The 11,488-nt window shown below is 57.3% G+C and overlaps 1 protein-coding gene across 1 annotated transcript in view; it reads right to left on the bottom strand.

Annotated features, from left to right (window-relative positions):
- Window positions 1-397: 397 nt before the first annotated feature.
- The window catches only part of CAPN5 (calpain 5), a 55,584-nt gene continuing 44,493 nt past the window's right edge, over window positions 398-11,488 (bottom strand). The window contains exons 6-13 of the mRNA XM_020897568.2: window positions 10,598-10,791; window positions 9,839-9,916; window positions 8,217-8,412; window positions 7,444-7,566; window positions 6,129-6,325; window positions 4,926-5,041; window positions 4,277-4,413; window positions 398-3,015 (exon numbers count right to left, since the gene is read on the bottom strand). Of these exons, the coding sequence (XP_020753227.2) occupies window positions 2,833-3,015; window positions 4,277-4,413; window positions 4,926-5,041; window positions 6,129-6,325; window positions 7,444-7,566; window positions 8,217-8,412; window positions 9,839-9,916; window positions 10,598-10,791 (1,224 nt within the window). The 3' untranslated portion in view covers window positions 398-2,832. The remainder of the gene's footprint in view (window positions 3,016-4,276; window positions 4,414-4,925; window positions 5,042-6,128; window positions 6,326-7,443; window positions 7,567-8,216; window positions 8,413-9,838; window positions 9,917-10,597; window positions 10,792-11,488) is intronic.

Below are 11,488 nucleotides of genomic sequence, written 5' to 3'. Positions count from 1 at the left end.
CCACTCTGGTCCACGCCCCCCCGCTGTGCCCCCACAAGCCCATCTTTTTGGCCTCCTTCATGCAACTGCCCCCCCGCTATTCCTGCCCCCAGCAGGCTCCCACACCACCTCACCACTCATTCTGTGTCCCTCACCAGTCTGTAGACTGCCCCACAGAACACACTGTGGCCGTCTCCCTGCACTCCCGGTGCCTGGGACAGACGTGGAAGGCGGCCAGGTGAAGGGACAACTGAGTGATCCCTATGAAGGCAACCCCATTCCCCCCGGCGAGCAAGGGGGAGCAGAGTCCGGCCTCAGCTGCAACTCCCTCACGAGACTCTCAGACCAGAGGAGAGTCCCCCAGGCCCAGGAAATGTCCCCTGCACTGTCATTCCAGGGACAAAGACACAGGACGGCCTTTCCGGAATCGTGGTAACATTTATTCTGAGAACAGAACAGGTCTCCACTCACCTGACCCTGAGCTCGACCCTGAGGGGTGAGTCAGGGTGACACGGAGGCCACCCAGGTCAGGGGGGCACGGAGCAGGGGCCTCACCCATCCACCAAAGGGGACTTGAGGCCTCTGTGAGCTGCGGGGTGCACCAGGCAAGCAGCAGCTGCTCTCCCCACCCACCCTCCAGCCCCAGCCCGAAAGGCCTCCATCTTCACATACTCAGGCCCCAGGACCTCCTGGGACCCAGATCATCACACAGCCAGGAGCCAGCCTGGCCCACCCAGAGGGGTGGGAGGCAAGGGCAGGACTGCTGAGCCAGTTTTGTTTGGGAAGGGGGCAGGGGACAGTGCCCAGCCCCCAGGCAGAAGCCCATACAGATCTCCCAGTTGGCCCTGGTTTCCCCCAGAGCCCAGGGGCGCATGGCTGAGCAAACACCCACGTGTGGGCCCCAGAGGTCCCAGACTGGCTTACCTGGCCCTCGCCTCTCCACCCGACTCTCGAATCTTTCTTTCCAATAGACATTGAGAAGTGGTGATTACATGACCATGTATAGTGCATACGCATATAGAGATACACAGAGAAAGGGTACTGTTTTGCCCTTATTCAGCACTTGTTAGGAAGAGTGCTGACAAATGAGAATTATTGGCCCCACTTTGCAGAAGGGGGAAATCGAGGCACAGGAGGTTTAAGCAACTTGCTCCTGGTCACACACAAAGTCCTCACCCTAGGCTCAGGTTCAGGAAAAGGAATCCTCTTGTCCTCCTTGTCCTTCAGTTCCTGGCGCCTCCATGTTCCAGGACCAGGACACAGGGGCAGAGTGGGCCGGAGAAAGGAGGCAAAGTCAAGGATCTAGCAGATCCAGCCAGGACACTGCACCGAAGAGCCAGAACTGGAGCCAAAAAGTCAGGTTTCCCTGAAGGAATTCCCGGGAGGCCACAGGAATTCCCCATCTTGAATCAACTAGACGTTTTCATTTACAATACCTGGTCTGGAGCCCAAGAAGGGCACAAACAAGACCCAAAACTGACCACAGCCCTAACACTCTAAGAACACAGCTGACACCAGTTGGCAAAACATCCCAGTACAAACCCCTGTCTTCTTCATCCACCTCCAGACCTCCTCTGAGAAGGTATGACCTCGCTCACGTCCCTCCCCAAGCAGATCAAAATAAAATCGGAGGATCACAGGAAGTGGAGTTTAAGAAGAAAAAAGGGTTCAGGCTTTCAGTTTTCCTTTAAAAACCCCTGGTTAAAATTGAGAGTTAAAACGGAAAGAATATAAAACATTGAGGACTAAAAGGAGTATTTTGGTCCGGGCGGCAAGAGCGTTATGGCTCCTCAGCCGCGTTTTGGGGGGAATGTTGGTGGAGGGGCCTCTGGTCAGGCAGTGGATTTACCATCTCCTGCCAAGCGTGATGGGTGACCTGAACCCTGCAGGCTGGAGACCACCACCCCAGAGCCTCTGCTCAGAGGAAAAGCCCAGGTCTTGCAGCAGAGGGTGCCCTGGGAGCGTGTGCCTCCCATGGAGTCCCCACGCCCCCCTCCACCTGCTGGCCCACTACACCAGACAAACTCCTTCCCACATCAGGGCAGTGGGGGCAAGACGCCCTTCCTCAACACCACTGCCACCGCCTCTCCAGGGACCCTGAGCAGGAGGCTGGGAATGAAATCGGAACCTAGAAGGAGAAGGCGACTGCAGCCCCTCTGGGCGTCTGCCTCTGAGAGGACCTGAGAGCAGAGGAGAGGCCCAGGACGGCCGCCAGGTCTCCCAGAGCTGTGGGGAGGGTCCCGGCTCCATCTGCGGTCTCAAGGGCATTGTTTATTCATTTGGCAAATCTCCTTTGAATAAATGAATGACAGGCAGGTGAGTGGGTAGGATTGGAGAACAGACAGATGTCACCTGCACACTTCTCTAATTCCAGCCTTAGCAGGAATCCAAGTGCCAAGCATCCTTTCAAGGTGGCTAGAAAACCAGATGAAGGTGACAGAGACAGCAAGTCTGGGACACGGGGGCAGGCCCTGGGGACACGTGGGACAAGGATGGGCCTTGGGGATGTGGCAGTTTGTGTGTAAACAAGTGACATCTTGGCACTCCGTTGGCGGACAGCAGGACCTTGGGAGAAGGTTTTCAATGGACAGAGTCCCTTAGCCATGGTGGCAGTTGGGGTAGGGGGCGCTATTTTAAATCTCAGGCAAGAAGACTCCTCCATGAGAAGGGAATGCTTTGGGGTCCTTGGGACACTGAGGCCCAGAGAGGGGCAGAGACCTCCCAAGGTCACACAGCAGGTCAGTGCAAAGGTGGGAAAAGGACCCCAGTGTCCTGCTCCCAGGCTAGGCCCTGGCCAGGTTGGGGACATGCAGATGGTGATGAGAACTGCAGGTGCAGGTAGATGGGCGGGTATCAGACGGCCGTGAGGGAAGCACTGCTGAGCACGCGCACAGCAACGGTGCCTGGCAGGTCGCTGGGCTGCCGGCTGTTACGGTCCCGGAGGTGGAGGGTGTGCAGGGCCTGGAGGTCATCCGCGTTGGCTTTCAGGTGCACCTGGCCCAGGAACTCATCTTTCAGGACTCGGTGGTTCCAGATCTGGAAAGAGACAGAGGATGGTGCAGGGTCATCTCTGAGAAGAGGAGTATGGGTCTGTGGGGGTGCGGCAACAGCGGCAGAGCCTTGAGTCTCCTTCCTGCGGCACAAGATGGGCTAAGGAGGAGCTCTGCACTGCCTCTGCCTCACCGGGGACCTTGGGCAAGGCTGCGCCCCTTCCGGAGCCTGTGGCTTCCTCCCATCTGTCAAAGCTCCCTTCCGTGTATAAAGTCTGTCACTATTAGCTCTGCTGTTGACCTTGGGTGACCTTGGACAAATGCTACACCCCCTGCTCTGGTTTCCCCATCTTTAGTATGAGGGTTGGATCAGTAGCCCCTATGGGTTCTTTCAACCCCAACATCTATGGGTCTGTGATTAGATCCAGTGGGACCCAGTGCAGTAACTTCTCCAGGGTCCCCAGGCATTTGTGTACAGATGGTTTCTCACCCAGAGAGATGCTGGCCTGGGTCTTGGGGACAGGGCTTCCTGTCAATGAACTCAGAATCATGGCCACCTTGGCCTGAGAGGGTAAGGAAGCACACGTCCAGAACCCTGGCTTGCTTTTTTATTTTTTAATTTTATCATTTACTTATTTTTGGTTGTGCTGGGTCTTCATTGCTGCCCAGGCTTTTCTCTAGTTGCAGCGAGCGGGGACTACTCTCTAGTTACGCTGTGCAGGCTTCTCTTGCTGAGGAACACAGGCTCTAGGGTGCTCAGGTTTCAGCAAGTCTCAGCTCCCAGGCTCTAGAGCACAGGCTCAGCAGCTGTGGCACGCGGGCTTAGTTGCTCCGTGGCATGTGGGATCTTCCTGGACCAGGGATTGAACCTGTCTCCTGCATTGGCAAGTGGATTCTTTACCACTAGACTACCAGGAAGCCCCAGGACCCTGGCTTTCTGATCCTCTGTTCTCAGGCAATAGCCACCCCCTCCATCTGCCACCTGGGGAATTTAAGGAACAACTCCCAAGGCTGTGGGGCAAGGTGGGCAGAGGTGACCACTGTCTGTGGCTGGGAGACTGACCCAGCTGTGTCCCACAGTCACTCCAGCTTATCCACCCGATACACCCAGCCCATGGAGGGGACTCTGGGGCTCCAGGAAGCACACGCAAGAGAATTCTCAAGGCCACACCAGGTCAGGCACAGAGCAGGAACAAGAACCTAGCGTTCCTGGGTCCCTGTGGTCCCTGCCGCACTGAGCTCAGTCATTCTGAGTGGGGAAACGTGAGGCCAGGAGCCCAGGAGGGACAGCAGACAGCACGGCTCACCTGCACAGTGATGGGCTGGCTCGGCTTCTTGCGGTAGAAGACGCCTTTCACATCATACTCAGGTGTCGAGGTGCCCTTCTGCACGGCCGAGCGGACTTTGTTCCCCTCACACTTGATGATCACGTAAGAGTTAGCCCCTATATAAGGGAGTGGGCAATGGGGTGAGAGTAGGGCCTGGGGCAGGGCCCGGATGAGATAGAACTCTGGAAGCAGAAGCCTGGGCTCATGTTTTCAGGAGAAGGGAGACCAGAGCCTGGCCAACTCCCTAACTTCCAGAGATAAGAAGGGGTACACTGGTAATCTCTGGCCTCCATACCTTTACCAAGGCTGTTCCCCCTTCCCCGAGCACCAGGTTCCATACCTTAACATATCCACGACCTGTAGAAAGGCCACTTCCTCTAGGAAGCCTTCCCTGAACCCTCCCTCCCAGCTGCCTGATCCTGCATCTGACTGTCCCGCACACTGGAGGCTGCCCACAGGCAGGTGGCAGAGCCTGCTCCACTCAACGTGCTCAGCTTCATCCTGAGGCTGGGCCCAAAGTGAATATCAGGAAAGCTTTGCTCATTCAGGGAGGAAGAGCAGGAGAGATATGGAGGCTGCGTCTGTGGCTGGGGGACGAGGGCTGGGGGTTTTCTCCAGGTAAGCTCACCTGTCTGGGAGTCTTTGAGACCGGTGGCCCTCAAGACGTGAACCTGGGTCACTTGCTGGGGATAGCCACACAGGGAGCTCCAGCAGGTGCGGGGAGGCTCGTCCAGACGCAGTTCCCTGGTGCGGGGCAGAGGAGGAGAGGTGGGAGGTGATGGAGAGGGATCAGGAAGGCGGAAAGTCAGGGGATTCGAGAGGGCGAGGCAGGGGAAGGAGCAGCGCTGAGTCCACACAATGCTGGGCTCGGGCAAACAAACCCCCGTCAGCTTCCTGCGGCTGCATCCCAACCCCAGGGAAAAGCAGTGTGCTATGCCTTACGGAGTGCCAAGCACTCTGCTGGGATGGAGCAGGTATTGTTTCTAATCCTCACAAGGCCCTGAGAGCTAGGTAACTATTAGGCCCGTTTTACACACTAGGAAGCATCGGGCTTGCTGGGCTTCGGGGGTGACTCAGATGGTAAAGAATCTGGCTGCAAATACAGGAGATTGGGATCCGATCCCTAGACTGGGAAGATCTGGAGAAAGGAATGGTTACACACTCCAGTATTCTTGCCTGGAAAAATCCCATGGACAGAGAAGCCTGGCAGGCTACAGTCCACAGGGTCTCAAAGAGTCGGACACAACTGAGTGACTAACACTTACTTACTTAGGCTCACTGGGGAAAAGGGCTTGCCCACACAGCACAGACTGGCTGGACTGAGGCCCACTGATTCCACAAGCTGCCTCCCCAGTCTGGGATGTGGGACTCTGGGCTGCCTACCAGGTGGGAGGGCAGTGTGGGGACACACAGGGGTGCACCGAGGCAGGCTTGCAGTGGTTTCAGAGTCTACCTAGGAGGACTCTACCACTGGCCGCATGACCTTAGAAACCCACCCCCAACCTCAATCCCCAATTCTGATCTGTAAAATGGAGGGGTCAGACCTCCCACCCGGGGTTCAGGAAGAGCAAACAACAAGAGTGAAAGCTCCTTTGTAAGCTGTGAAGTGCTGCGCACACGTGAGCAGTTGTTCCTTCACGTGGATGAGAGAGGCTGGGATAGGGAGGAGAGAAAGGCAAAAGAGATGGGTGCTGATGTCAGCCCAGGGAGGCTGGAGGCCCAGGCTCCACGCCTTTGGACGACACTGAACATGTCTGGGCTGCATATAGTGGGTCTGCCTGGAGTGGCCCAGGGCCCGGCCAAGCCTGGCTCCCAGCTGGCCCCCACGCACCGGCAGTTGGAGGGCACGTCAGTGAAGACTCGGAGCAGGAACTCGCCAGCGTGGCCTGGCTCGAAGGTGGTGGGGATGATGACGTAGCGGCCCTCGGGCTGCTCTGTGCGCAGGAAGACGCTGCGGGAGTTGATGTAGATGGAGCTTGCGGCCCTGTGCTGCAGGCTGTGCATGCGGTACTGGCGGTTCTCCTCCACCTGCCGGGGCGGAAGCGCTGGGTCTCACAGAGCCCTGCTCTCATCCCACCTCGCATCTCCCATCTCCCTCCCCTTCGAGGCCCAGAACAGGCAAATCTACAGTCAGAAGTAGACCAGCCTCTGCCTAGGGCTGGGGGGGCAGTGGGAGGGCCAGGTAGATGACACTGGGTGATGTCGGCCAAAGGGCATGAAGTTTCTTTTGCAGGTGATGAAAGTGTCTTAAAGTTGATTGTGGTGATGGCCACACAACTCTATGAATACACTTAAAGTGAATGAATCACATGGTCTGTGAATTATATCTCTTGAAGCTGTTGGGGTGGGAGGCAGTGGCAATGGGAATACCCCTGGTGACAGTGTCCGTGGGGTTTCTGACATCACAACAGAAACAAGACATCACCGACTACTAGGATATGCTAGACCATCATTCCTGGAATAAGCACCATGATAAGCTACAATCACATCAGCAAAGGTCATGTCACGTCAAAGTCACAACATTAGCACACAGTGAGTGTCCCAACACACTGACATGAACGAACTGTCATAATACGACCCAGCACATCAAAGGCCAGGACCTCGACTCAGGCCATGGACCTAGCAGGTACACATGGTTTCACTGGGTTCTTGGTGTCGGGCAGGCCCACACTGTCCTCTATGCTGACTGTCATCACACATGGGGTGTCACAACACGTGGAAGGCCTCGGGGCCCGGACTATGGAGCAGCTGCTGAGAACCCCAACTGGCTCTGCCCAGGATGCCCCCTCCCAGTGCCCCCAGCAAGGCCTCCGACTCAGGGGAACCAGACCCCGAGGGAGGGAGCAACGTGGGGCCTCCCAGAGCCCAGCCCTGACCACCAGCAATCCTCCCCTTTCCTGTCCAGACAGCCTGTGGTTCTGGGGCAGGAAGAAGTCAGGCTGTGAGCTCCCATGGGGCCAATGCAAGGCAGGCTGGGCGTCTGTGGGGACTGAAACAGGACCCATGTCACAGCATGTCCATGGCATCAGCCAACGTGTCCAGGGTGACACAGAGAAGTTGGAGACCAAAGTGTTCCAGAATGTTCTCCCCCAGGCTCAGGCAGCTCGGACTCTCCTCACCCAGGGCAGGGGTCCGGCTGGCCTCACCTTGTAGATGTCGAAGCCAATGGCCAGATTTTCACCCTTGCCATCCCGGCGGGTGGACTGTTTTGGCCGCTGCTGGATGCAGATCAGCACTTCATCTTCTGGCTTTTTGACATCAAAGATGTACTGCGGGTGGGGCAGAGGAAGAAGGACAGGCAGTGTGACCATACTGAAGAAGATGGGCTCACTGGCTCCGGAAGCTGTGTGTGCTTCAGCGAGTCACATCACCTCTCTGAGCCTCAGCCCCTCATCTGTGAGATGGGCTGCCAATGCCCAACGCTGCGTGCTGGGTGGGAGGACTTGGGGAGACGATGGATGCTCAGCTTTAAGACTGCATGCAGTTGGTGCTCAGTGAAGGCACACCAGAAGTGAGAACTAGGTGGGTGCCAGGGTCATGACCGAGGAGGCTGCAGAGGAGGGGTCCCTGTGCTGAGTCAGCCTGGCTGAGTTCCCCCGGAAGGAGCAGCACTGTGTGTGGAAACAAGGGGTCTGAGCCTGAGCTCGGCCTCTAAATATAATGTCCCTACAGCTCTTGTTAGGACACTCATTAGTCCTCAGGGCCTATTTCCTCGTCTTGATCACATGCAGGTCAGATCATGAGGTTGGGGGTGACAGGACCACCCACACATGCCCATCCACCCCCACTGTACAGATGTGCTGAGATCCACGGAGGAATAGGGATGTACCCAGGGTCACGCAGGAGGCCATGGCAGGACTCTGGCGGGAGCCCCACAGCTGCTCGAGAGACGGTGGGGGGGATCCCCAAGGAGGCCCACCTGCGGGTTCTGGAAGAAGGTGTCCTTGTGGTTGATGCAGCCCCCGCTGCGGTTCTGCAGTGGGTCCTCGTGCCGCGTCCAGGCACCACGCAGCCGGGCCTCCTCCCACGTCTTGTGGATGCTCAGGTAAGATGTGTTGATCAGACGGCACTTGATGATGTCCGTGAAGTAGCGGCACAAGTCCTCGAAGGTCATCCTGGGTGTGGCAAGGGGCTGAGCCGGCCGGTCCCCCTCCCCGCCAGCTACCCACTCACCCCGCACCCTCTAGACCACAGCCCACACAGCAAGTGCAGACACGGCATCACAGGGACCCTTCACGTCTCTTGTGGCCTCAGTCTCCTGCTTTGTAAAATGGGCATCAATCTAACAACAGCTGCCTACTTCACAGAGTTTGCACAGCAATTAAGCTATGCAATAAAAACATGTAGTACGACTTCTGGCAGAAAGGAGTTGGCAAAGGCTAGCTGTTACAATCATTACTAGTGCGAATAACTGATATGTACAGCCCTCTACAGTTTCTAAAGCATATTTCCATCCATTATAGTCCACAGCTAAAGGTATGAACCCCTTGCTAGGTGAGCTGCAGTGACCAGGATGCTGCCACCCTCCAGGAGCCTGGGTGGGAGGAGGGGAAGGGCCCACCCCCCTTCAAGTGTGCACATACATGAGAATATGCACATATATGCATCAAGAGTGAAGACATAAGAAAGGCCTTACAAGAAATTCTTCCCATTCCTGATGGGGGTTTTCCACTGTTGTTTTAATTCAATTGGCCCCTGAGCCAGACTGGGCGAAGTGGATCTCATCCACAGGAGCCCAAACTAGAGGGCCTAGGGGTGCCTCCTGCAGCAGCCCCCCTGACACGTGCAGGAGGGGACCACACTAGGGTACCAGAATCACTGCCATCTACCTCTAGGTCTGCCTGGGGCCCTCACAGCATCTCCCACACACAGGGTACCCTGTACCCCTCCAGGAAGTGGCTCAGTCTCCAAATAGTGTCCTGCTAAAGAAAGACACCGAGCCTAGCATGCAGCCAGAGCTAAACATAGAATGAATGAATGTAGCAGTGAATGAATGCAGGAATCATGAATATGCTTTTTAAGCCAGGCTGCTGCCATCTTCCCAGCCCACCTGCCTTGCCTCCCTAAATTCACTCTCCCCAAACCCAAGCATGCTCTCTTGTCTCTGGGCTGGGTCTCTACAAGGTTCCTTTGCACCCTGAGATGCAAAGGCCTCTATGAGGCCTCTCCTCTTCCTACCTGCTCTTGGCATCAGGCAGCCATGTTCGCTATGTCCTCTGGTCAATTGCCCACTAGTACCTGGTCTAGTACCCTGGTCTACTTGCCAAGGGCTCCGTCTGGGTACCAGAGCAGCCCAGGGCCCCCTGAGGTGGGAAGTGGGGAACTATGGGGACGAAATGGTCCATTCTGCCCAATTCACTTCACAGAGGAAGAAACAGGCCCAAAAAGATGCCGTGACATGTCCAAGGTCACACGACAAGCTGACAGTGAGGCACTGGCTAGAGCCCTGACTCCTGCCGTCCTGTCCAGGGCTCCCTGCCTGGCACACAGGAGGGTCCCCTCTCAGCCCCGGACACCCGCCCTGGGCAAGGGCACACTCACCAGAACTCGCCGTCATCCTGCACGGTCACACCCAACTTCTCCCGCTCACTCTTGCTCACCTTCTGCCACTCCTCTGAGCTGGGATGTGAGCACAGGGAGGTAAGAGGGGAGAGGATCAGAGGAGGAACCCCATCAGAGCCACCCTGGCAAGGGACAGGAGGCATGAGGGACGGCTCAGCAACAGGCCTCCATCAGCCTGGGGGTGGTCGGGGGCACCAGGGCCATGCCCAGTCCCTCTCCAAGAAACCTTCTCTGCCCGTTCTTGCAGGTAACTGTGGGCTGCCATCATGCCTGGACCCAGGGGTCTGGGAGCCAAGCTTAGGCTCAGGGGGAAGGGGGAGCTGACTCTCAATGAAGGGAGCTCCTCCAGTGGGGGTCTGGGCTCCACTCCGCTCCTGGCCTCACCAGGGCCATGAGCCAAGCACAGGGCAGTCACCCCCGTTCCCGCCCCTGGAGGCCTCCCTTCCTGCTTTCCTCACTCTTGCACCAAAGGGGTCTCTACATCCCCTAAGGAATCAGCTCCTCCCCACCTTCAGACCTCCACCCATACTGAATCCGCCCCATAAGCTCCCTCCAAAGACAGTCTTCTCCTAATGTCATCCTCCCCCCAAATCCTTCAAGGCCCCAGCTCTGGTGCCACCTCCTCCAGGAAGCCCACCCTGTCCTTGCCCAAGCCCCGGGCCCTCGACCCACCCACCTGGGGCCCGCCCCATGCCTCCCCTCCCACCGCCCCACCCACTCCCCCAACTCGGGCCTCACGTGTCGCTCCAGGGCCCGTTCCACTCCCGCTCGCCCCAGGGGTTGCGTAGGCGGATCATGTCCAGCTTCTCCGACTTGAAGAAGGCCAGCAGGCCATGGCCCAGGCGCACCTTGCGCACATCCGTGATGGCGTACGCGTGGCCCTTCACCAGGCCACACGCCAGCCGGGCCTCCATGTCTGCCGCTGTCACAGCCTGTGGAACACAGCTGCTCAGAGGCGGGGCCAGTCGGGCTCCAGCCGGAGCAGGGGGCACACCGCCCCCTACAGGACGGGGCGGGAATGGCAGCCCCGACAACCTCCTTTCTCTACCGTTAGAGACTGAAAGGAGAAGGCAATGGTGACCCACTCCAGTACTCTTGCCTGGAAAATCCCATGGACGGAGGAGCCTGGTGGGCTGCGGTCCATGGGGTCGCTGGCAGTCGGACACGACTGAGCGACTTCACTTTCACACATTGGAGAAGGAAATGGCAACCCACTCCAGTGTTCTTGCTTGGAGAATCCCAGGGACCGGGGAGCCTGGTGGGCTGCCGTCTATGGGATTGCACAGAGTCGGACACGACTGAAGTGACTTAGCAGGGGCTGACCTGGCATTCACAGCCCTTTACAAAGCCTGGGACCTGCAGTGGGGTCAGCCCACAGCTCTAGCACTGACGCAATTTTGCAACCTGGCTGTTAAAACATTAGCTTGACATCAACCCTGCTGGCAGTATTCACACCACAGAAGTCAGCCAATCAGGGCTTTTTAATTTTCCAGACAGTCCTTTTATCAATACACCACTTGGTCAGCCAAACGTGGGTTCAAATTCTGCTTGAGTCCCCACTTTCCCACCCAAAACACGAGCAGTCAGGGAAATAAGACGATCCTCTTGCAGCTCCCGGGCCTGTGCCAG

Source organism: Odocoileus virginianus, chromosome 10 (assembly GCF_023699985.2).
Source record: "Odocoileus virginianus isolate 20LAN1187 ecotype Illinois chromosome 10, Ovbor_1.2, whole genome shotgun sequence".
NCBI classification, from domain to species: Eukaryota; Metazoa; Chordata; class Mammalia; order Artiodactyla; family Cervidae; genus Odocoileus; species Odocoileus virginianus.
This window is presented reverse-complemented; position numbering and strand designations above follow the sequence as displayed.